The 23,189-nt window shown below is 67.2% G+C and overlaps 3 protein-coding genes across 5 annotated transcripts; all 3 read left to right on the top strand.

Annotated features, from left to right (window-relative positions):
* Positions 1-257: 257 nt before the first annotated feature.
* Positions 258-16,829, top strand: EFNA3 (ephrin A3). 3 transcript variants are annotated; one of them, XM_090053511.1, is made up of 7 exons: positions 258-429; positions 9,502-9,791; positions 10,494-10,559; positions 10,786-10,863; positions 11,110-12,625; positions 14,208-14,368; positions 15,178-16,820. In XM_090053511.1, exons 1-5 carry the CDS (start codon positions 314-316, stop codon positions 11,229-11,231), a joined length of 672 nt encoding a protein of 223 aa, XP_089909637.1. In that variant the 5' UTR covers positions 258-313; the 3' UTR covers positions 11,232-12,625; positions 14,208-14,368; positions 15,178-16,820. The 3 variants fall into 3 exon arrangements, with proteins under 3 accessions (XP_089909637.1, XP_089909638.1, XP_089909636.1); XM_090053512.1 differs by having other exon boundaries at positions 14,240-16,829; XM_090053510.1 differs by having other exon boundaries at positions 14,208-16,829.
* Positions 16,830-17,075: 246 nt separating this feature from the next.
* On the top strand, positions 17,076-20,114 carry EFNA1 (ephrin A1). The gene is made up of 5 exons (XM_090051654.1): positions 17,076-17,215; positions 18,152-18,447; positions 18,564-18,629; positions 18,984-19,034; positions 19,193-20,114. Exons 1-5 carry the CDS (start codon positions 17,127-17,129, stop codon positions 19,306-19,308), a joined length of 618 nt encoding a protein of 205 aa, XP_089907780.1. The 5' UTR covers positions 17,076-17,126; the 3' UTR covers positions 19,309-20,114.
* Positions 20,115-20,916: 802 nt separating this feature from the next.
* On the top strand, positions 20,917-22,780 carry SLC50A1 (solute carrier family 50 member 1). Its single transcript, XM_090051801.1, has 6 exons — positions 20,917-21,070; positions 21,177-21,254; positions 21,346-21,469; positions 21,556-21,717; positions 21,856-21,975; positions 22,222-22,780. The coding sequence occupies exons 1-6, from the start codon at positions 21,003-21,005 to the stop codon at positions 22,321-22,323; spliced, it is 654 nt and encodes a 217-aa protein (XP_089907927.1). The 5' UTR covers positions 20,917-21,002; the 3' UTR covers positions 22,324-22,780.
* The last annotated feature ends 409 nt before the right edge of the window (positions 22,781-23,189 follow it).

The following is a 23,189-nucleotide window of genomic DNA, read 5'->3' as shown; positions in this document are numbered from 1 at the left end:
GCCGGCACAGGCAGGTCTGGGCTGGTGGCGCCAGGGCGCCAGGGCTCAGCCTCCCCTCCCTGCCCGGTGCCCACAGCACAGCTGGGCACGCCCGAGCCGCGGTCCTGGGCGCTGGCTCGAGGAGGGCCGGCTCTGCCACCGCCGCGCCGCGCGCCCTGGCCACGTCCCTTCCCGGGGCGCCTCGGGCGGGGGGCGCGGGCGCGCGCGGGGCGGGGCGGGGCGGGGCCGGCGGGGGCGGGGCGCGCGGGCGCGCGCGGCGGGGGCGCGCGGGCTCGGCGGAGGCGCAGGACGGGCTCGGCGCCGCGCAGCGAGGATGGCAGCGCGGGGCTCGGGGCCGCCGCTCCCGCTGCTGCTGCTGCTGCTGCTGCTGCCCGGGCGCGGGGCGCGGGGCGACCGGCACGCCGTGCACTGGAACAGCTCCAACCCGCAGTGAGCACGGCCGGGGCGGCGCGCGCGGGGGCGGCAGCGGGGAGCGCGCGTGGCCCCCCCGCCGGCGGGCTGCGCTGCGCTGCGCTGCGCTGCGCGGGGGTCGCGGCCCCCCTCCCCGGCACCAGCTCCGCGGCGGCCGCCGGAGCCGCACACCCCGCCCCCGGGACTCCCCGGGGGCCGGCGCGGGCGGCGGGCGGCGCGGCTCCGGCTTGTTCTGCACGGGGGCGGGGGGCAGCCCCGACCTTGCCCCGGGCCGGGGGGCGGCGCCCCCGTCCGTGCGCCCGGCTCGGGGCCGGGAGCACGTGCCCGCCCCGGCACGCGCCGCCGCGCCCGCCTGGGTGCGGGCAGCGACGCCCGCTGGCGGCGGCCGCGAGGCGGGGGCGCGGGGCGCCCGGCCGCAAGGGGGATCGGCGAGACCGCGGGCGCGGGCGTGGGCGCAGCCGCCAGCGGGTGCTCGGCCCCCGTGGGGCCGTCCCCCGTGCCCGGGGCCCTGCGGCTGCCCCGTCGCGGGCATCCTGCTGCCCTGGGCCCGCCGGTGCTGAGGGCTTGCTGGGCCCGCACCGGGCAGGAACCGCTGGGGCTTGCAAAAGCGGCTCTGGAAACGGCTGGCAAGGCAGTGGCGGAGCCGTGGTGCCCCGGAGCACGCAGCGCCTGTGGCCCCCAGCGCACTCGGGCCTCCTGCCCTGGCGTTGGGGCGGGGGGAAGGAGCGCCCGCCCGCGTTGCCATGGTGGTGCTGGGTGCCCGCTCTGCCCGTCGGCGCAGGCTGGAGCGCGGCGTGGGCTTGACGCAGGCGTGGGCGTGGAGCGGGCAGGTGGGCTGGGCGTCCGGGGGGTGTCTGCTGGGCCGGGGGTGCAGGGTGTCTCCCAGTTATGGCAGCACGTGAGCGACTGTGCCCACCCATGCCGATGGGAGGGGGGGCGTCGCAGCCTCCCCCATGCCCCTTGGCCGAGCTCGCGCCTGGGCCCAGCACCCCAGCGTCCTGCCGGTCCCAGCAGGCCCCCCCCCATCTTTGTGCACAGAGGCAGTGTCCCTGGGCAGCTCCTCGCCTGCATTGAGATTGTGTCGTGAGGCGGAAGACCAGGCCCATAAATCGCGCGTGTGTGTGAGGCGCAGCACAATGGCGACGGGGCAGCTCGCCCCAGCCGTGGCCTTTCCCGGGGGCCCCCTCTCCTGCCAGGCCCGGGTACCCAGTGCTGGACCCCGACTGTGCCACCCGTCACATCCCTGGTGGTTTCCTTGCCGATGCCCTTGTGCCTGGCGGGCATACAGTGCCCAGAGCCAGTGGCGCAGACCGGCTCAGCCTGGCGCGTTCTCCGGGGGCTGCGTGGGCAGGCGTATCCCCTCCCTTGTCTCCCGCGGGAGCTGAGCGGGCAGAGCTGCTAGTCTCCCCTGATTCGGTCCCCAACTGGGGGCCTGATGCCGATGCCAACCCCTTTGACACCAAGGGAAGTGGGGAGGGGGACTAGGTGCGTGCCGCTGGGGTGCCAAGGAGGTCAGGGTGTAGCCAGCACCGCCCCGGTGTGCCCGACACAGCCCAGCGCCAGCGCGAGCGGCGGGGTGGGGGTGGCTGCGGCAGAGCCGCGTCCCGGGGACGCCGGAGCATTGATATTTATTGCCAGGCAGTGCGGCAGTTTGGACGCCGCCACCAGCGCGAAGCGTCTGGATGAGACGTGAATTACGGGGGAATTAGCCTCCCAGAACTGCAGCGCGTGTGTCCCGGCAGCCCGCACACGCTGGGCCCGCCAGGCTCCCTGGTGGGGGGGGTCGCGCTGCACTGCTTCCTGACCTGGGGGCCAGGCCTTGCGCACCCAGCGCCTCCCCCATCCTCACCAGGCGTCTTGCTGCCAGCACGCCAGGCCATGGCAGAGGGCAGGCCACGGCCCCCGCCCCACGTGTGACGGGGCCTGCTGCTCTCCCAGGGGCAAGAGCCAGCGAGGAGTCTGGGCCACAGCCCCCAGTCCTGGCATCATGGGCCAAGGGCACAGCTCTGCCATGTGCTCACTCTGGCAGGGCCCACGCCCTCACACCCTTCAGCACCAAGCCTCGCTCAGCCAAGTGCGGAGTGGCCTTTGGCCCCTGCCCTGGAGCTGCTAGAGCCATGCTCCCTCCCCTCCCGGCTGCCCAACCCCACCCCACCCTTCCCTGGTGCCCGGTTCTGGTCCTCGGAGCCCCTACTTTCCAAGCCCCCAGTGTCCCCCATGGCTGCATGTTCAAGGCGCCCCACACCAAGGGACGCATCAGAGCCACGTGCAAGATGCTGAGAGGTGTATCTGGGTTCTTGGGGATGGTACCAGCATCCGTGCGTGTGGCAGGGCAGGTGTCTGCCAGGCCCCTGGGTGCATGGGGGGAGGGTCCTTGCTCCCCTGCTGTCTCAGTCCCACCCACTGCATCTGGCATGGGGAGGAGCTGCCTGGAGGTACCAGGGCAGTAGGCTGGAAGGGACTTGGGGGCAGCCATCGGGACTGAGGCCGCAGAGCCAGGGTTGAGGAGGGCAGGGCAGTCCGTGCCCTCCTGCCCATGTCTGGTACAGGGTGTTGCTGGCTGCTCTGTCTGCCTTTCCCTCCAGGCAGGAATGGTTTGGGGACAGGGCTGTGGTGTGCAGGGTTGAGGGCTGGGGCTGGGTCCCAGAGGGGGATCAGTAGGAGCTGGGAGGTGGGGGCGCAGGTGTTGGGGCCCAGCGGAGGGTGGGATCCTGGGCTGTGGTTCCCGTGCTTGTCTGAAGCCAGCCAGGGGGAGATGTAACTTTGCTGCCTGGCTAAACGTACGTCTGCCCAGCCTGAGCTTTTGTGTGCTCAAGTCGCCTCATCCGATGGCTTGTGTGCTGCAGCCCCCTTCCTGCATTGTGCTGGGGGCACAGGTCTGAAGCAGCCGGGGCCCTACCCTAGAAACTGGCACTTTCCGCATGCCCTTGGCCCCTTCCCCTCCCTGCAGCTGTGCACTGGGGCTGGGGGTGCCCTGGGAGTGGGGTACAGCTCTGCAGCCAGTGACCCTGGGGTGCAGGCACCTGCTGGGGCCCTGCCGGGTGACCCCAAGGTCCACCCAGGCCGAGCGCCGAGGGAGTTCCCCGCGTCACGTGCAGGCTCTGGCTCGCCACTTCAAGGCGGCTTTCATCTGCCTGACGCGGCGTTTGAGGCAGCGAGCGCTGGCACGTCCTGGAGAGAGAGCCCTCGAGCGCGGTCCCTGGGGACGCGGCGCCTGGAGAGAAGGCTGACTCGCTCCCTGCGCTCGTGCTGTCCCCAGCTCCTGCACCCAGCGTGGAGCTCTGGACTGGGGCCGGATGCCTGGGTGCTCCCCCCAGCCTGGGAATGGGGTGGAGGAGTCGGGGGCTGGGAGCACGTGTGTTTCAGGACACCTGGGTTCTCTGGCGGTGCAAGGCATCCTCTGAACAGGGAGCTGGGGTGGGGCCTGCCCTGCGTCACCAGTAGGGCTCTGGCCCCTACATACTTTGCTGCCCCATTGCTCGGCGGTGTTGTCTCTGCAGCGCCCCTGGCCTGGGATGCTGGGGGGCAGCAGGGAGACCTGTTCTCCCCATCTAGGTTCTGCTGGCTCCAGCCCCTGCCCCAGTCCAGCCCAGAGCGCAGCAGGGAGCAGAGCTAGAGGGGCAGAGGAGTGCAGGGCAGGCAGCTGGTTGGGGCATCCCTGCTCTGTCGGCGGGCCAGGTGCTGCGGGAGCAGGTTGGGTGCAGGTGCAGAGCCCGGGGAGGGCGATGCCTGCACCAGTACCGTCAGTGCTCGCCTAGCCCCGCCTGGGAGCAGCCGGGCTGTGGATCCCATGGGCCAGGGCAGCCAGGAGCCTGGCTCCTTCCCCCAGGGCTGAGCAACCCCAGGGACAGGAGCCCCATCCCTGCCGCAGGCTGGGCCTGGTCCCGTAGGCTGTGGCAGCCCAGCACAGCAGCCATGTGGGACCAAGTGTGGAGTGGGTGCCCCGGGCCAAGGGCGTGGCGCGAAAGTGCCCAGTGAGTCACGGCGTGCAGCAGGGCTCAGCACGGGTGGTGGCAGGCTCAGTGTGGGCAGTGGCAGGCCCAGCACTGCATGGGGTGTGTCCAGCCATGGGGATGGCTGGACAAGCAGGCGGTGGGGAGCCCTGCTGGGTCTGGCCTGGGGATGGTGCGGGCTGTGCTGGGGGCTGGGGCCACGTGGCTGCTCCGACCCAGGCCAGTAATTGAGTGGCTGGCTGCAGATTGATGGTTTAATTAAAACCCAATTAAAAACCTCATTGATCTTGTTAGCAAAGCAGGAAGGTTTGGGCTTTAGCAGGGATTAAAGGGATTGTGTGGCCTCGATACAGGCATTGGCGGGACGCTGGGTGGGCTGCTCTGAGCCCCCCCCTCAACTCCAGCCCTGCTGCCAGGACCCATTGGGGCTCAGAGAGTGGGAACCTGGAAACCTCTGGTCCACATGGCAGCCAGGGCCCCTGCCAGGCTCAGAGCCGCCAGTGTCCCTGTGCCACGGGGCCATCAGTCTGTCTGCCAGCATGCGTGGCCTTGCTGCGATGCATGGGTGCAGCTGCATGCTGAGGTCTGTACACACGCGTGTGCCTGTCTGCCTGGGCACCGGGGCACCGTGACTTTGCAGCAGCATGTGTGTGCGTGCGTGCGTGCGTGCTGGGAGGTGTGCCTGCCTCTGCGTGTGCCATGCGCGCAGGGGGGCCTGGGCAGCATGTGCGTGTTGCCCGGTCTCCTTGGTAGCGTGCGCATGTGTCTGGGCGATGGGGGAGGGGGTCTGTGCCGCCCGCCTGTGCTGCTGGCTTCGCCCAGCCCCGGGGATCGATGCGGCTTCGCCTCTCGCTGTCGTGGGAAGTGACTGAAAGGGGAAGGCGTAAATCAATGGCACTTTTTTGTTCCCCGCCCGATCGATGGCCCGGCAGGGCACAGCTCCCAGGACCAGACAAAGGGGCCTGCGTGACTGGGGGCTGGAGCCGTGACCAGCCAGAGGCTGCCCTCCCCGCGGCACCCTTGGCCAGGGCTGAGTCCGGCCCAACCCCCAGGGCCCTTCTGGGTCAGGAGGTCCCAGCAGGACCAGGGCTGGGCGCGGGGCCTCGGTGCCGGCCGGGCCGGGCCGCACTGCACTGCACCACAGGCTCGGTCGCAGCGCGGCCGCCAGCAAGCTACGCTCGGCCCAGATTTATGGCAGCAGATGGGAGCGGCGCGGCCGCCAACGCTGCGGCTGCCAGGGACCGGGACCAGGGCTGTGGCGGTGCGGGGCCGCTGGGCGCCATGCCCAGGCTGTGCTGCCGGGACCCGCCAGGGGCATCCATCTGCCCAGCTCCGACAGCAGGATGGAGGGTGCCATGGCCGTATAAAGCACCGTTCTGAGAGCGCAGTCATGCAGAAGCGATGCAGCCTGGCTGCACCCTTGTTAACCCTTCAAGGGCCGCCTGCCAGGTGCTGCCAGGACCCGCTGAGCTGCGGGGGGGTGGGGCAGGGGCAGGGGCAGGGCCCAGGGTAGCTGGGGGCTCTGTACGTGCCAAGGTCACTGGAGCCCGGGGGCCAGCTCTGACGCCAGCTGCCGTCACATCAGCTGCCACAGTGTGGCCTGGTAGGGGCTGCTCTCCCGTGGGGCCAGAGGCCAGGGCCAGGGTGGGCCATGCTGCATCCTCGTGTCTGAAACCAGAGCCCACGGATCCAGGCAGCCAGATCGCATCCCTGGGGATGCAGCACCCGCAGGCCTGGAGCTGGAGATGGAGTGGGCACCCAGGGAGATGAGGGCAATGGCAGGAGTGGCTGGCTGCCCTGAGGGTGGGTGTCTAGGCCGGGCCATTCCACAGCCCTGGCTGCAGGCAGTGATACCCCTCGCCCGGGGGGGCCAGCCTGGAGTTTGGGGAGTCAGTGGGGCTGCTGAGAGGCACCTGGGCAAGCGGCTGCAGCCCTGGCAGCTTGTGCTGGGGGGGTCCCCATGCCAAACAGCATGTGCCCCTCCCCCAGCCCCCTTGGGGCCCCCTCCCTTGGCTCTGAGCTCGTTAGCGAGGCTGTTTATCAGAAGCTGGCACCTCTAATGGGCCCCTGTGGGAGGGCTCCCTCCCTGGCCTACCCCAGCACTGGGCTTCGGGGCTGTGGTTCCATCCCTGGGGCGGCCACTCTCGATCCCAGCCCGAGGCAGAGCGAGGTGCACCAGGGCTGGGGTATGCAGGAGTGCAACACTCCCCCTCCACCCCCTACCCCCCCAACACACACACGCTCCTCAGCAGCCCAGGCCACGTGGGACAGCCGGGCCCGCTTGGCCCCTGCGCTGCACCGCGTCCCCGCTCAGGTAATTGCCGTTCCTTGCACAACCACTCACACCACATCAAAGGGGAACATGAAAGGTCCCTGCTCCGTGCCAGGGCGGAACTGCACCCGCAGCCTGCCCCACCCCGGAGCTGGGCTCCCACGGGCTGGAGCTGGAGCCTGGTGCAGGAGCCTGGCGAGGCCCCGTCCCTGTGTCTGTGCAGCGGGACGGGCAGGGGGCACGAGGTTGCTGCCACCTCTCCCTTCCTCCCTCCCCCAAATTGGATGCCGATCCCCCGTGCCCAGGCCCCTGGCCCAAGAATCCAGGAGCTGTCCTCCAGCAGCCATCTGCACCCCCAGGCATTCAAGCTGGCTCAGGCCAGGTCTGGTACACAGGCATCTTGACGCCTGGGAATGGTGATGGGACCCAAGGCAGAGGCTGGTGCTGCCATCCCGTGCCCGGGCCAGGCGTGGTGCCCGGGGGCTGCAGGCCGTGCTGGGTTTCACTGCTGAGGAGACCGGCGGGCAGAAAAATAGCTGGCAATTATGAAGGGCAGGGAGGTGCCACGATGGCGAGGCAGGATGGGCAGGCCAGGAGCTGGCATGGGAGCGCACCGGGGCTGTGTAAGCCACCACGCTCCCTGCCGGACATCTCGCCCACTCTGTGGCAGAGATTGATTGGCAGCGCCATGATTAGTGGTGGGAGCCTGGGCTGGGGGATCAGCTTACAGGGAAGCGTTTGAGCTGAGCTCACTGTCGACTCCCGCACCGTGATCCGTGCTGACCGGGCATGCAGCATGTGCTGGGTGGTTGGGGTTTGCTTTGACCTGGGCCGGGGCTGGGGCCATAGGGAAGCCTTACTCACGTGGGCCCAGAACTCGGACGCTTGCGTGCCTGGGGTTATCGCCTGCAGATACCAGGACTGGATTGTGCCATGCCATGGCAGCCTGTCCTGCCGTGTCCCTTGACCTGGCTCCCAGCCGCACTCTCTGCTGGGGCTGACATAGGCCATGGTGGCCTGGGCTGGGTCTCCGGTGCAATGCCGGGTGGTGTTTGGGCGTTGGGTCAGGGTCTGGTTTTTGCCAAGGGTGGGGGGCTGTGCCCGGCTCCTGCCACAGCCCAGTGCCTTGGGCGGGGGCTGCCCCAGATGCCACGTGTGCAGTGGGACCAGCTGTGGGCACGCGCCGGGCCCTCGCAGGCCAGGACTGCAGGGTGGCCATCATGATGCCAGGGCCCATCTAGAGTGGGCAGCAGCCCGCAGCAGTCCCGGCACTGTGCAGGCATCCCCAGCTTGTAATTAATTGGCAGGAGCCACGGGTCAGCGGCGGTGCTTGCCCGCCGGGATTATCAAGGCCGAGATTTCAGTCGGGTGCGGATTAGGGCGAGTGGATCTGAGGGGATTGCGGCTCTTAATCAATGTAAATGAGGCTCCCCCAGGGCCGCCCTTTACGGCATTAACGAAATAACAGGATTTGCTGGAACAGGGTGAAAAATCCCTTCTCTGAGCGGCGATGTGTGTGGGAGGCTGGGCCTGTTCCTTGCACCACGCTATGTCTTCCCTGCTCCCATGCGGTGTCTCCATGGCCCGGGCAGCTCAGTGCACACTCCCAGGACATGGCCTGTCCAGTGGGCACCATGTGTCGGTGCCCAGTCTTGTACAGGACCAGACAGGTGGAGGAGGGCAGTGCTGCCCCCTCTCCACCCCCTCATGGGCATGTGACCTGCCCCCCAGCACCCACTGCTCCCTTCAAACCCAGACAGCGGCAGGACAAGGCAGCAGCCTCTAGCCACGTGCGACTGCCATGTCAGCTGCCCCCAGGTTTCCCCCACCAGCACACTGAGCTCCTTGGCTGCAAGCATCAGGCTCCCCCAGCACCCGCTGCCCTCAGCATGGTGCCAGTGCCCCCTGCCCCAGCCGCGTCAACCTGACAAGTCCAATTAGTGCCTGGATTGTTGCTTTCCATCCCGAGAGCAGCTCTGCCATGCACCTGCTCCTGCCGGCAGGGGGTCAGTGCTGTGCTAGGTGTTGCCGGGGGATTTGGCTGGGGCATAGGGGTGGGGGGCTCCCTGTGACCCCATGGGGGTGAATGGGGGTAGTGAGGTGGCTGCGGGGTCTGGGCTCAAGAGGTGGATGCTAGGGACTGTGTGCCTGCTGGTGTGGGATGCATTGTACCCCTCTGCTACAGCTGCGTGGTGCCCTGCCCTGGTCCTCGGGCTCGGGGCCCCTTTGGCTGAGCCACTGGGCACTGGCCTGGCCCCTGCACTGGGGCTGACTGTGCTGGGGCTCCAGGCCATGGCTGTTCTGCTTCATGCCCAGGCCTCCTCGTGGCTGCAGTACCATGTGGCCCATGTTCCACTGGGACAGACTGGTGTCTGGCTGCTCCATCCAGGGCTGGGGGGACGCCAGATGCTGGCACAGACCAGGCACCGTGTGCTCAGTGCTGGAGCTGCATCCTGGCTGCTGTCTTGGTGGGGGCGGCCCTGGCATGGGATCTGGTGCACCCATCCGGCTGGGAAGCTGCGGCTTGTGTTGTCCTACCCGGCTGCTGTAGGGGCAGAGGGTGGAGCAAGACCCTGATGTGGGTGGGGGCAACGCTGGGACTGAGGCTGCAATTATTCATGGGTCGTCAGCATGCTCTGCCCAGCTGGACACACGTGGGGGAGGCGTGTGCAGGGGGTGTGACTGGGCTGGGCTGGGCCTGGCTGGTGGGACGGGGCCTCAGGGCAGCTTTGCTCAGTGCTGCAGGGCAGGGCTTTGCCCCTGGGTGGCCTGTTGGGTGCAGCGCCTCTGCCTGGGCTCTGGGTCCCTGCCCCAAGAGCTGTGGCTGGGCCCAGGGACAGCTCTGACCTGCACTTCTGCCCGCAGCCTCCGGCGGGAGGGCTACACGGTGCAGGTGAATGTCAACGACTACCTGGACATCTACTGCCCACACTACAATGCCTCGGTGCCCGAGCACAAGCTGGAGCAGTACGTGCTGTACATGGTGAGCGCCGAGGGCTACCGCACCTGCAACGCCAGCCAGGGCTTCAAGCGCTGGGAGTGCAACCGGCCCCACGCGCCCCACAGCCCCATCAAGTTCTCAGAGAAGTTCCAGCGCTACAGCGCCTTCTCGCTGGGCTACGAGTTCCACGCCGGCCACGAGTACTACTACATCTGTACGTGGGGCGGGGGGGCCGGGAGGGGCGGGTGAGGCTGGGCAGGGGTGCCCCTTGCTCCGCTCCGTGCTCCAGGCTGCGCTGGTGCCCTGTGTCCGCCAGGGGGCGCCCCGGGCCAGGCTGGGAGCCCCCATGGCCACCTTAGCTGCAGCCGTGGACCTGTGCTGGGACTATTTGATGTCCACTGTATTGCAGTGAAGCCGCTGGGATCTGGGGGTCGCCGGCGGTCGGCAGCCCTGTTGTCAGTGTCCTCCGGGTCCCACGTAGGGGCCCAGAAACGGTCCAATGTTGTGCCCCGACTGGGCAGGTCCCGGCTGGTCGTCCTCGTCGTCGCATGACGGCGCTGGCGTTGGCAACCAGCACCACGGTGACATCAACTAAAACACTCTGGATCGGGGGTTTCCGCTGGCATCCAGCGCTCAGTGTTGTGTCGGCGGTTCTTTAAAAGGCTAAAAGCTTAAAAGCATAAAAAGCTAAAAGCCTAAAACCGCTATGGGGCTGCCACTGGGTAGGGCGACCAGCGCCTTAAAAACGCCAATAGAGTACGGGGGACTGGGGCAGGCCCGAGTCATGGGGTGGTGGAGGTACCTCCTGGGGCATCACATGTGCTGGGGCTGGTTCCCTGTGAGCTGCCAGCTCTGGCCCTCTGGCCCTGCCACGATGGGGGCCCAGCCATCCCAGCCCCTTCTCAATCCGTTGCAGCAACCCCGACGCACAACCACCGCCGGGCCTGCCTGAGGATGAAGGTGTTTGTGTGCTGCGCCTCCCGTGAGTACCACCTCGCATGCACAAGTGCACACTTCCTGCGCATGTAGTGTGTGTCCCCATCCCTCTGCAGGGGGGCAGGAGCACTCTGGCACTCTGGGAGGGCACGAGGCTCCCCTGTGGGCACCTAGCAGCAATTCTGGGTTGCTGCCCCTGTTGCATGTTGCAGCTGGGTCTCAGTGTGGCCTTGGCCAGCACCCAGAGGCTGACTCCTCCCATTTCCCTACAGCGTCGCACTCCGGGGAGAAGTCGGCACCCACCCTCCCACCATTCACTATAGGGCCTGAGGTGAAGATTGAGGACATCGGTAAGTGTGAGACGTCGGCCAGTGCTGTCCTGCAGTGAGGAGCCCCCAGCAAGCTCTTCTCTGCGACCCGCAGCATCCGCTGCCGGGGCTGGTGCAGCCGGGAGCCCCTGCCCCGTGGGGTCGGTCGCTACATAGAGTTCATGGCTTGGCCGTGCGCTGGGGGTGCCCGTGTGGCCCTGTCTCAGGCAGGGGGTGGCTGGGCCAGGGCTCCCCCAGCACCCCCTCACTACCTGCCTCTCTCCACAGAGAACTTCAACCCCGAGGTGCCCAAGCTGGAGAAGAGTATCAGTGGCACCAGCCCCAAGCGGGAACACTTGCCTCTGGCCGTGGCTGCCGCGCTCTTCCTCATGATGCTTCTGGCCTCCTAGCTTGGCAGTGCCAGTGAGGGGGCTGAGCCAGGAGCAGCCCCTTCGGCGCCTGGACATGCCTGAGCTGCCACTTGTCATGGACAGCGGGGGGAGCCAGCCGTGTCCTGACGCGGCAAATGCACTGCTGCAGCCTGAGCCCGCGTCTGTCTAGTGCGCCACGGGGCCACGTCTGGGGGACACGCGTAGCCTGGGACTGCCCTGCCTCTGCCCGGCCCCTGCCTCCTGCCCACCATGGACTTCAGCGCCCGCCAGACAAGTCAGCGCCCTGCTGCATCCAGCCTCCTCCGTGCCCCAGCTCGGCCCAGCCTCCTGCAGAGCCCTGGGCCCTGTGCCCCCCCACCCAGGGCTGGACATGGCTGTGTGGTGCTGGGGGCTACCCGGGCCTGGCCAGCCACGAGAGCCGGGCAGTGGGGTAGCCGGGCAGGCTGTACATAAGATGTAGAGTCTATACATACTGTACAGAGAGCGACTATCTATGTAGAGATCTATCCATACTGTACCATAGGCCGCGGCGCCGGCACAGCCGGCTGTACATAGCGAGCGCGTTGGATCCTCCTTGTCTTCCGTGAAGACCCGACCTATGCAAACGCACAGACACTTTTTGGGGAAACAAGCAAACAAACTCAACCTTTTTCAAGTGCTTGGGCTGGTGATTTTCATATTCTGCTCTTAGTCTATAAAAAATAAAAGGATTAAAAAAACCCGCCTGCCTGGAGTGGTGCCCCCAGCCGTGCCTGCCCCCGGACCCGGGCTGGCTGCTGCCCCCTCAGGCATGCTTGTGCTGCAGCCTTTGCATGGGGCGTGCTCATGAGTCTCATGCAAGGCTTCAGCTGTGCATGGGCCCTGCCCAGATCTGTGGGTCCTGGAGCTGGTGATGGGCCTGGCAGGCTGTGTCCAGCACCCTGCAGGCCAGCGGCTGGGCTCTGTGCCCCCCAGGGAGCTGGCGCAGGGAGCATGGGGTGGCAGGCAGGCCCGCCCTGTGCAAACAGCTGTTCAAAGTGCCACCCGCTGCTGTGGCTTTGTGCACAAAGGGGCCATTCATGCCCAGGCTCTGCTGTGTCGCTTCGCCTGGCAGCAGGACCTGGACGTGACTCTCCCCTGGCAGGACCTGCAGCCCTTGGTCGGATGGGTGAGGGGGGGCAACCAGTGCCCTGACACCCTCCCCTGCTGTGGTCTGTGGGATGTGGCTATTCTGCCCCAGGGGCAGAAGTGGGGCCAGACTCTGGAGCACTTACTTGGAGTCAGCCTGGTGAGGAGTGCACTAGGTCCCCCCTTGCCAGGTATCTCCTTGCAGAGACATCCCCAGCCTGATGTTCCTCAGCGACCCCAAGTCCCGCGTTGGAGCCAGCCCAGGAGCACGGAGCAGCCCGGAGCCCACTGGGTGCCATCCCCAGGTAAGCAGAGTCGGGGCAGGCAGGCAGAAGCCCCATGTGAGGGACAACCCCAGCACTCTGTTGCTTTGGTCCTGCCCGGCCAGAGGGGCTGGATGCTGTGTGCTGGGTGGCTGGCGCTGAGAGGCGCAGGGGGCTCCAGCATGGCTGCACATCCCCAGCCCAGGCTGCAGTCATGCAAGAGCCCTGTGCAAGCAACCTGGCACCAGCGTGGGAGCTGGATGGTAGCAGCCATTTGGGGTGTGGGGAGCTGCTGCCATGGTGGGGCAGTGCCCTCCTGTCCCACAGGTCAGGGTCCAGGGGAGCCTGTGTGGCAGGCCCACCAGCACGTGTGCACGGCTACTCATGTCCATGCAACTACGCATATATGATCACTTGCTCGTGACCAGAGCACCATGCTCTCTGTCCCAGCCCCTCCCAGGTCTCAGGGCTGGGGGTGTAGTGCCCAGGGAAGGCCAGGCCTGGGTGGTGCTCTGTGCCCTCTCCTGCAGCCCCAGCTGTGCCCTTATAGGACATGGCATGCTCCCCAGCGCAGCTGCCTGGTACACACAGACGTGTCACCGGGGCTGTAGCTGGGCCCGGGCTGTGTTCAGGGCCCAGCCACCCTCCAGGCTGTGGCTGTGGCTGCCAGGCAGCACAGTGCAGGGGTGGCTTCCTCCCTCCCGCCCGCCTGGGCTTGTCTGGGTGCGGGAGGAGACGGTAGAGGCAAACCAGTCTGACTGGTCTTGGGCCCAAAGCCTCCCAGCTGGGGGAGGGGAGGGGGTGGGTGCAGCTGCCCCCTGAATCCAGGCAGCCCAGGGCAGCGGGGGGGGGGGTCTGTCCAGGAAGAATCTGGTGCTTGGCAGAGGCTGGAGGCACGGTCCAATTCCCAGGTTCCTCCTGCTGCCCCTGTGCACCTGGGTGGGAACCATCCAGCCAGAGTGTGGCAGTGCTTGGGGAGCCGTGGGGGTGTTGGAGCCTGGATGTGGGTGGTATAAGGGTCTCTTGCCTCTGGAGCTGCAGGACCCTCTGCCCCTGTGCACGAGACATACTGAGAGCCCCGTGGGAGGGGCAGCCCTGCAGCCTGCAGAGCCCCCAGGAGTGGAGGTGTTGCAAGGCCCATGCCCAGCACCAAACCATGCTGTGGCCCTGGGCTCCCATCCCTCTGCCCCTCTCAGCTGGCAGGAGGGTGGAGGCCTTGTTCTCAAGTGCTCTATTGGCCCATCCATCTGTCCCCCTGGCTGGCAATACCCGCCCTGACCATGGGGCCGTGTGGGGTGCCAGCCTGACTGGGCACAGGGACTGGGTGCCAGGTTGGACTTGCAAGGGGGTCTGACATGGGCGCCTATGGGTACGGCTGCTGTGCATGCAGAAATCCCTTTTGCAGCTCAGCTGGGACTTGGTACTGCCCCACAGCCAGCCCTGCCCAGACCAGCATCTTGGCTCGGAGCAGCTAGAGCTGGGCTCCGTGGCCTGGTACCTGCATGGCCCTCTGCTCTGCAGACAGCCCAGGCTGGGCATGGGGCACGAGCAAGTCCATAGGCCTGCTCTGCTCACCCCAGCTTTGCACCCCCACCCCTGTGCACAGCATTATCTACTCCCATAGGTCACTGCCTGCCGCTTTCTGTGAATCTCCAGCTCCTAGAGTCCGGGGGTTGTGCCACCTGTGAAGTCTCGCAGACATGGAGGGACCCGGTACACGGCACCTGCACCAGGAAGTGAGTGCATGGACCATGGCAGTGCCAGCGACAGCTCAGGGCCTGACGGGTGAGTTGCAGCAGCGCAGGGCTGGAAGCTGTGTTGTCTGGGAGTGGGGGACGGGACTGGTCCCTGCTCCTGCCTGCGGCAACACGGGGCTGGCTCCTGGCAGAGCCTCTAGCACGTCTGTGGCCTTGTCCCGCCCCATATGAGCCCCACCCCGGGCCTGTACCTGCCAGGCTGCACGCAGCTCCGGCCTTTGCCCCCATCATGGGACACAGCAGCCAATGACATCATCATGCACCCAGGTGCTCTCTGATAAGCCATAAATAGTCTGTCACGCACTCGTGCGAGACATAAACACGGGTGCAAAAGGGCTTACCTTTGCCTTATACACATCACCAAGCATGCCCTGGGCATTGACCCGTCCTAGCACTGTGCCCCCTTCCCTAGGTGTCACTGAGCCTGCACGGAGACGGGTCGGGCATCCCAGGGACAGGGGGTGCAGGGCAGCCCCCAGGCCTCACTGACAGGTCACAGGGGGCTGGCAGGACCCCAGCACCCCTGGCCCCAGCTGTCCCCTCCCCCTATGCCCTCTGCTCTGGATCCCATGACCTTTGCTCAGAGGCAGGCAGGTACAGCATGAAATCCTGGTTCAGATCCTGTTATCGCCTTCTGGGAGTGGGGAGGGCACCATGGCATGGGGGGTGACCCAATGGTAGGTTCAGGTTGTGTGGACCCAAGAAGCTGGGCTGAGCTGGTTGAGTCAGATCTAGGAAAGGGGGTGGCTGTGATGCCAGAGCAGTCAGGAGCATCCCGGTGACACTGGCTGGGTAGCGCTGGGCATGACTGGGCAGTCAACCCCGTCCCTTCCCCAGGCAGGCCAGTGTCAGCAGGCCCTGACGGTGCTTGGAGCTGGGGCACTGGCAGCTGCCCTCCCTGGGGGCATCATGCAGGAACCCCTACCCCAGCCAGCCCCAGCTTTGTGGGCTGCGTTCTGCTCGTGGTGAAGCAGTAGGTCGGGGCCAGCCCCAGCCCTGGCTCTGAAAAGGGAGGAAAAGAGGAGCAGAGCAGGGCCCCGGCCCCTGTGCTCCAGTTACAGCGGCGGTGCCAAGACTCTGCCGTGCTCCCGAGCCTTCGGCATGTATCAGGAGAGCGCTCCCGGGATAGCTTCAGCCAGCGCACTGCCTGCCCGCGCCGTGTCGGGCATGCAACATTACCCACAATCAATGGATCATTATGTAATAAACAAGGGGAAAGCTGTTTTGCGAACGTGGCTGAGTTATCACTTCTCCACGCCGCGGCAAAGCATCTCTCCGTGCGGCTTAACAAGAATGGATCGGTGTTGGGGGCAGATCCTGGTGATAGCGAGCTGCCACGCGCCTGCCAGACAGCGCTGCAGACGGGACGTGCTGAGGGCCCAACCGCCTGCGCGGCCCCCTCCTCCCCTGTGAGCCTCATGGGAAAGGGCCTCTCCTGCCTGGAGTTTCACTGCCACAGGCCCACTGAGAGTGGGGCAGGGGCAGGGGGACTCGCTGTGTTTGTCAGGGACTGGCACAAATCTCCAAGAGAGGAGCAGCTGATAAGGGCAGAGAAGAAGGGCTCTTTAATCTGGCTCCCTCCTCCTGGCCCTGGCCCTGCGCCTTATCAGCAGCTCCCTTCCCCCACCCCAGGTATCCAGATGTTTCTGAAGTTCCCCAATGCCTCAGGGAGGGTTTGTGCTGAGCCTGCAGGCCCTGCTGGCAGGCCAGGACGGCCCCTGCCTGCCTGCAATGTGCAGCCCCCGCTTGAATCAAGGGAATTCCCACCCACTTCCACGGTGCAGGGTTTGGGCACAGTCCAAGCACAGCACCGCAGCGCGGTGCGGCTGAGCCCTGCCCCCACGCAACAGGCAAGGGGAGGTGCGAGAGGAGGGGCTCTCAGAGCTGAGACTTCGCGGGGCCCTGGGGTCAAGACCCGGCACTGTCTGGCCAGCACACAGGTCACAGCAAGGGGCAGTTCCCACTCCCCAGCGAGGAGACCCACATGCCCTTGGCTCCTGCCAGCAGCCCCATGTGTTGTTGTCGTGCTGCTGCGTGTGCAGAGGAGCGTTCCCATGTGTGCATGTGAGCGAGTAGGATTGGGGAGTTAGGGTGCCCAATCCGACCCTTAGCAGAGAGGTGCGGGATGTGCTGCTCCTACCGCCTCCCAGCCTTGCAGGCGCCGCCTGTCCGGCCCCTTCATGAAAGCTGCCCACAAAGGAGGATCTGAGCCTCCCTGGGCTCGTGCGTGTGCATGTGCGTGTGTGTAGGCTGAACCAGGTGTCTGCTTGCTGCCGTCCCGGGGTCGTGTTCCTGGTGTGTGTCAGCGCCAGCTGCACGCATGGGCACAATTCTGCGATGGCCCGGCGTGCTGCTCTCGGTGTTGTGGCATCGCCACCCGTGATGTTGGCGCGCGTCTCCGTGTCGGCGCGCAGGCCCATGTTGCAGTGGCGGGGCCGCGTTCCCAGTGGCGTGACGTTGCCACGCGTGTTGTTGGTGCGTGGCTGGCAGTGCAGGGCCCTGTGTTATAGCTGTGGGGGCCGTGTTCCCAGTGCTGACACGGCCATGCCGAGCGTGACATGGCCCCGCGTGCTCTTGGCGTGTGGCTCCGTGTGGGTGCGCAGCCCCATGCTGCAGTGGCGGGGCCGCGTTCCCGGGGATGTGACACGGTCACGCGTGCGGTGCACGGCTCGGGGCCGGGGCCTGCCCAGCAGCAGGAGGAGCCGGGGCGGGGCGGGGCGGCGCCGCGGTACAAAAGCCGGCGGCGGGGCCGGGCGGAGCCGAGCCGGGTCGGGTCGGGCCGGGCTATGGCGCTGTGGGGGCTGGCGCTGCTGGCGCTGTGCTGGGGGGCGACGGCAGACAGGCACACGGTCTTCTGGAACAGCTCCAACCCCAGGTGAGCGCCGGGCGCCCCTGCCCGGGGAGCTCCCACGCGGCGCCGGGCCCGCCGAGCGACCCGGTGGCCGCTCCCGCCCCGGCCCCGGCCCCGGCCCCGGCGGAGTTTGTAAACAAGTGCGGGGGGCGCGGCGGAGTCAGGTGCCCCGCGCCGCCCCGCGCCCATTGTGCCCGGCCGCGGACGGAAGATGGAGCCGCGGGGCTGGAGCGGGCGCGACCGGGGCGGGAGGCGCCGCCGCCTTTGTTCGCTCCCGGCCCCGCGCCCGCACCTGCCCGGCTGCCGGCGGGCCCGAGGGGGCGGCCCCGGGGGCTCCGTGCCGCGGGGCCCGGCCGGGCTGGCAGCGCTCCCCGGTCAATGTTCAAGCGGGGCCAGGGCGAAGTTCACGGGGGGAGCCAGGTGCGGGGGCCCTTCCTTTCCCAGGCCGGGAGAGGGGCCTCTTCCTTCCCGCAGGGGCTGGCGGGCGGCCAGGGCAGGCGCCGGGGGCAGGAAGCCTGTTGACAAACATGTTGTTGGTCCCAGTTCCTCTGGGCGCTGAAATGCCCGGGCCGGGGGGTGCAGAGGCCACAGCTGCGACGGGCCTGGGGCTGGCGGGCAGGTCAGTGCGGTGCCCCCCACGCACACCGGGGCAGATAGGCTTTGCTTGCCTGCTCCGGGGGGGCAGCCCAGGCGATTCCCCGGCCGGGAGAGCAGGAGACAGGCTGTCTGCCCCCCGGGGCTCTTGGGGAGCCAGGAGGGGCCCAGGCTGAGCTGGCCTGGAGTTTATGAGGTGTCAAACCAGGCACATCAGCCCTCTCCTCCACCCTGTAAAGCTCCCAGGGGCAGAGTCCGGCAGGACGCACCTCTTTCCCTTTTCCACCCTCCGGGGCCGGGCACGGGGGTGCTGGCTGCAGGTCGTCGGCACTGTGCCCCTGTGCTGACTGCCCCGCTCTGCGCCAGGTTCTTGTGGGATGACTACGTGGTGGAGGTGCGGCTCAATGACTACCTGGACGTCATCTGCCCGCACTACGAGGAGGGCAGCGCAGGCGCCCATGCCATGGAGCGCTACACGCTGTACCTGGTGGAGCGTGAGGAGTTTGTTACCTGCAAGCCGCGCTCCAAGGACCAGGTGCGCTGGGAGTGCAACAAGCCAACGGCGCTACACGGCCCTGAGCGCTTCTCGGAGAAGTTCCAGCGCTTCACACCCTTCACGCTGGGCAAGGAGTTCAAGGAGGGGCACAGCTACTACTACATCTGTGAGTGCCCAGGGGCCTGGCAGGGCTGGGACGGGAAGGGTCTGCAGGGCGCACTGCGCTGCCCTGACCCAGCTCCCTGGTCTGTGGTCCCTCTGACCTGTGTCTCTCCTCTCCAGCAAAGCCCATACACCACCATGGGGACACCTGCCTGAAGCTGAAGGTGACTGTGGTTGGCAAAGCCAGTGAGTATCTCCGGGTGCTGGGTCCTGCTGCCCCCCTGCTGCCAGTTCAGCCCCTGCATCTCTTCCCCTCCCCCAACCCCTCTCACCCTCTGCGACCCCCAGGTGCCAAGCATCCGGGGACAGGAAGCCTGAGTCACAGCCCTGGCTGTGCCCTTGCAGGCAGCTGCATTGTCCACCCACCCGCTGAGTCAGACCCCTGCCATGGCCCCTGGCCAGCCTGGGGGCGAGGGGTGGGGGTCTCTGTAGCACACCAAGTGCCTGCCCCTGGAGCAAGGGACGGGATGGGCAGATGCTGGAATGAGACCTGGCTGCTGCAGGCTGCCCTTCACCTGCATCTCTGCATTTGCTTTCCAGGTCAAACGCCGCCCAGCCCCATCCCCACGGAACGGAGCGGGATCCTGGCAGGTATGGTTCTGGGGCAGATGGGTCTGCAGAGATGGGGCAGCCACAGAGGGGGGAGGTGGTGCTAGAAGCTGCTATGGGCTGGAGGGTGGGCATGCAATTGTGGCAGTAGCCACAGGCAGCATGGGGCTCACACCACTCCTGGACCCTGTCCCCTGCAGACGACCCAGCGCAGCACGTCCTGCGGAGTGTGGACCAGAACGCAGCGATGCGCAGGAGCAGCTCCGTTGCCCTCCTCAGCCTCCTCCTTCCCCTTCTGGTGCTGCCTGGCCTGTGAGGCCCAGCCTGGCCCGGCCACATGGACTGAGTGGCAGGACAGCGGAGGACAGAGTCGGCGGGACAGAGGGGCAGGCCCGGCATAGTAGCCGACCTCCTGTGCCCATGGAGCATGGGTGTGTGGCTCATGCACACCCATGCCTAGCCATTGATCCTCCCGCACGTGGTGGCAGCTGAGAACTTGTCAGTATTAGGGGTCTGGGGACCCGAAGCTGAGCTGGCAGCTTGTACTTCAGCCCTGCAGGGAGCAGTGGGACCCGGGCAGGGATACATTTGCTCCCCTGCCAAAAAACGGAGATGGCAAGCACTTCCTCCTTCCACTGTATAGTGCCTGTGGGCTGGACTGGGGACCTGGAGGAGCCACCTCTGACTGTACAGCATGGATATGTCCTGCAGGCAGGGCATGCACAGCTGGGCATGGCCTGGGGCCTGGCCCTTATGCTGGGGCTCAGCCATGCTGGTGGTGGCCTGGCCTTGCTGGAGCAGGACCTCTGGAAGCGGTGACCTTGGCTTGGGACTGGAGCGGGTCCTGGGAGCAAACCTGGAGCCACGGGAGGGGGGCAGCGCCGGGGCAGCGCCCCCAGCCCTGGAGCACCAGCATCTGCCAGCCCCGCAGGCACCGAGGACATGCAGCGTCGGGGGCTGCTAAGAGCATCTCCCCACCCCCCTTGTCCCACAGCAGCCTGAGCCTGGAGCACAGGACTGTGACCCTCCCTCCTCAGCCCTTTCCCCTTCTTCATCTGTGCAGCTTCCTTCCTCCTCTGGGAGTTTTTATACGTTTTGTTTAGAATAAATAACAGAAAAGAGCGGGCTGGTGCTGTGGGCAGGGAGGGGAGCCTGGTGCGGTGTGCTGGGCGCAGGGGCCATAGCTGCCTGCTCCTCACCTGCCTTGGGCTGCAGCCACTGCCGCAGGCGGCTGGGCACGGGGACGGCGGGGGCGCCGCGGGGCGTGGGGCAGAGGCTCCAGGCTCTCCGCCCAGGGCCAGGCTCTGTACACGGCGTGTTTGCGGAGGGCGGGGGCGGCGCAGCCCGGCAGCCCGGGCCTGAAGGCGGGGCGGGATGCGATGGCCGGGCCGGGTAGCCGTGCCCCCGCCCCGTGCGGGCGCCGGATCCTGCCCCGGGCCCCGGCACTGCTGGCCCCTGGCGCGGCGCGGCGGGAGCCGACGTGCGGGGAGGGGGAAGGGCAGCTCCTGCTGCGGCCACGAGCCTGCCCGGGCCCGGGACGGAGCCTGCTTCGCACCGGGCCGGGCGCAGACCCCGCCGCCCCCCCCGGCCCGGGGGGTGCGGGCAGCTCCCGGGGCCCCGCGGCAGCTCCGAGCGAGCCCCGAGGGGGGCAGACCCCGGTTGCCGGGGCGGGGGGCGGAGGAGGACCGGGGGCAGTCGGGTGGTGGCTGCGGGGCCGCGCGGCCGGTGGGAGGGGGCGTTTGGGGGGGGCAGGTCGGTGCCCAGCACTGTCCAGGGTGCTGCGGGGGCACTGGCGGGGGCGGGGCTCATACGGGGGGGCACAGTGGGCGCTGCGGGGTCAGGGAGGGGGGCCGTGCGGTGCGGGGGCGGGATTGTCCCGGGGGGTTGCGACGCTGCGTCCGCCCCGCCGGGGCAGGGCGGGCTCAGACGCGGGGTGGCGGGGGGGGAAGTTGCGAGCGCGCATGCGCGGGCCCGTGCCGCGGGCTGGGGGTGCGGCCAGCCGGGGCCGCCATGGAGCCGTGGGCGCTGCTGCCGGTCGTCTGCACCACCTGCTCGCTCGCCATGTTCGCCACCGGCCTGTGAGCACCGCCGGGGGAGGGGCACGGGTGGGGGGCCAAGCCATCCTCCCCGGGGCCGGCAGCCCTGCCCGCACGCCCCGCGCCCCAGCGCTCCGGTGTCCCGCAGGTCGGACTTGCGCCAGATGGTCGCGACGCGCAGCGTGGAGCACATCCCTTTCCTGCCCTTCCTCACCACCGACGTCAAGTACGTGCACCCGGGCGCGCGCCCGCTGCAGGGCACTGGGGCGGCAGGGCCGGTGCCCCCGCGCAGGTAACGCCGCCCCCTCCTCCCGCAGCAACCTGAGCTGGCTGAGCTACGGCTGCCTGAAGCAGGACTGGACCCTGATTGCTGTCAACACCGTGGGCGCCGCGCTGCAGACCCTCTACATCCTCGTCTACTTCTACTTCAGCCCCGAGAAGGTGCTGGGCTGCTCCGTCCCCCGGGGCGGGGGTGCCCGAGGGGGTGCGTGCACCTGCCCTGACTGCCGTCTTCCTCCCCTGCACAGCGCCGCGTGCTGCTGTGGAGCCTGGCCCTGCTCGGCCTGCTGGTGCTGGGTTACTGCTACTTCAGCCTCCTGGTGCCGGACCTGGACACGCGCCTAACGCGCCTGGGGCTCTTCTGCAGCACCTTCACCATCAGCATGTACCTCTCGCCTCTGGCAGACCTGGTGCGTGGGCAGCGAGGGGTGGGAGCAGGGCACGGGGCGCTGGGCCTGGCTCAGAGCAACCCAGGACCAAGAGGCTGCCGCACAGTGGGGTAAGGCCCAGGCCCCCCTGTGCTGGCTGCAGCCCCCGTGTTCCCACAGGCCAAGATTATCCGGACCAGGTCAACCCAGTGCCTGTCCTTCTCCCTGACCGTGGCCACCTTCTTGGCTTCCACCAGCTGGACGCTGTACGGCCTCCAGCTGCATGACCTCTACATCATGGTGAGTACGCAGGTGCTAGGGTGGGGGCTGCTCCCTCAAATCCCAGCTGCAGGGGTCACGTCCCCAGGGGGTGCCTGTGTCCTGCCACCCCTTTCCCCCATCGCTGCCTTGTGATCGGACTTGGGCAATGGGCATTGATTTCAATTAATGAGATGCCATGGGCCAATAAAGCCCCTAGCGATGCAGCTGACAGAGCAGCAGCCAGGTGCCCCCGGGTCACCATGTGGATCTGTGTTCTCCCACCAGGTCCCCAACATGCCTGGGATTGTCACCAGCCTGCTGCGGTTCTGGCTGTTCTGGCAGTACCCCCCAAGTCTGGACAAGCCATACAAATCCCTGCAGGCCTGAGGCAAGGCAGGACTGCGCCATTCCTGGCCTGGGGACAGACGGAGCCGCACTGAGCCCATGACAAGTGCTGAGCCCACTTCACCCCAACCCCGGGTGTTAAGTAATGAAGGAGAAGGGACCCATCCCCCACTGTGATTCCACCCTGGAAAAGCTGCATCTTCCACCCATTCCAGCCAAAGACCCCCCACCACACACACTGCACAGCCACTGCCAGGTGCCGCAGTGGGCCTGGGGTCCTGAGCATGTAAGGCTGCACCAGCACCCCTTGGTGATGGTCAGCTCCCCTCCCACTTCCACCCCCTGCTCTGGGCAGTGCTCCCAGGAGAGGTGCGGGGGAGCCAGGCAGGCTTCAGGGGGCTACGCTGCTCTCCACCGGATGCCTTGGATTGTACCTGTTTTTACACAGTTAAAAGTGCCTTTCAATAAATCAGAGCCACTTCCTGGCATGTGGAACCTGCTTCCTTGTCCCCTAGATCTGCCCTCCTGGGGACACACAGCTGCCATGACTTGGGTGCGGCAGATGTGGGGAGGACAGGATACCTGGGGTGAAGTGGACAACGGGCTGAAGCCCCGTGGCTCGCAAGGGTGGGCAGTGCTGGCTGCTGCATGGCAGGCTGAGCAGCACCGCGGTGTACCACACCCTCCTGGCAGGGCTTGCTGCAAACTAATAATGCAGCCACGTTGCAATCAATTTGCCTCTCAATCGAATGAGCTCCCAGCCAGCAGAGATCAAACCAAGGTCATGCCCGGGCTCTAATCAAACTCAATTAAAGCATTCACAGCAATGGGCACGAAGCGGGCAAGTGAGCCGGGTAGAAGCCAGTTCAGATCCCATGGTTGCACAATGTCAGCCAGATCCTAGCAGA

This window comes from Crocodylus siamensis, chromosome 6 (genome assembly GCF_052110815.1).
Source record: "Crocodylus siamensis isolate JL-2025a chromosome 6, ASM5211081v1, whole genome shotgun sequence".
NCBI classification, from domain to species: domain Eukaryota; kingdom Metazoa; phylum Chordata; order Crocodylia; family Crocodylidae; genus Crocodylus; species Crocodylus siamensis.
Note: the sequence above shows the minus strand (reverse complement) of the source record. Positions and strands in the feature narration are given on the sequence as shown.

Coding starts and splice junctions, on each gene's coding strand:
- EFNA1 (XM_090051654.1), top strand. CDS start 17,127: ATGGCGCTGTGGGGGCTGGCGCTGCTGGCGCTGTGCTGGGGGGCGACG. Junction 17,216..18,151: donor TGGAACAGCTCCAACCCCAG/GTGAGCGCCGGG, acceptor GCTCTGCGCCAG/GTTCTTGTGGGATGACTACG. Junction 19,035..19,192: donor ACGGAGCGGGATCCTGGCAG/GTATGGTTCTGG, acceptor TGTCCCCTGCAG/ACGACCCAGCGCAGCACGTC.
- SLC50A1 (XM_090051801.1), top strand. CDS start 21,003: ATGGAGCCGTGGGCGCTGCTGCCGGTCGTCTGCACCACCTGCTCGCTC. Junction 21,255..21,345: donor TTCCTCACCACCGACGTCAA/GTACGTGCACCC, acceptor CTCCTCCCGCAG/CAACCTGAGCTGGCTGAGCT. Junction 21,718..21,855: donor TCTCGCCTCTGGCAGACCTG/GTGCGTGGGCAG, acceptor GTGTTCCCACAG/GCCAAGATTATCCGGACCAG.
- EFNA3 (XM_090053512.1), top strand. CDS start 314: ATGGCAGCGCGGGGCTCGGGGCCGCCGCTCCCGCTGCTGCTGCTGCTG. Junction 430..9,501: donor TGGAACAGCTCCAACCCGCA/GTGAGCACGGCC, acceptor TTCTGCCCGCAG/CCTCCGGCGGGAGGGCTACA. Junction 10,560..10,785: donor GTTTGTGTGCTGCGCCTCCC/GTGAGTACCACC, acceptor ATTTCCCTACAG/CGTCGCACTCCGGGGAGAAG.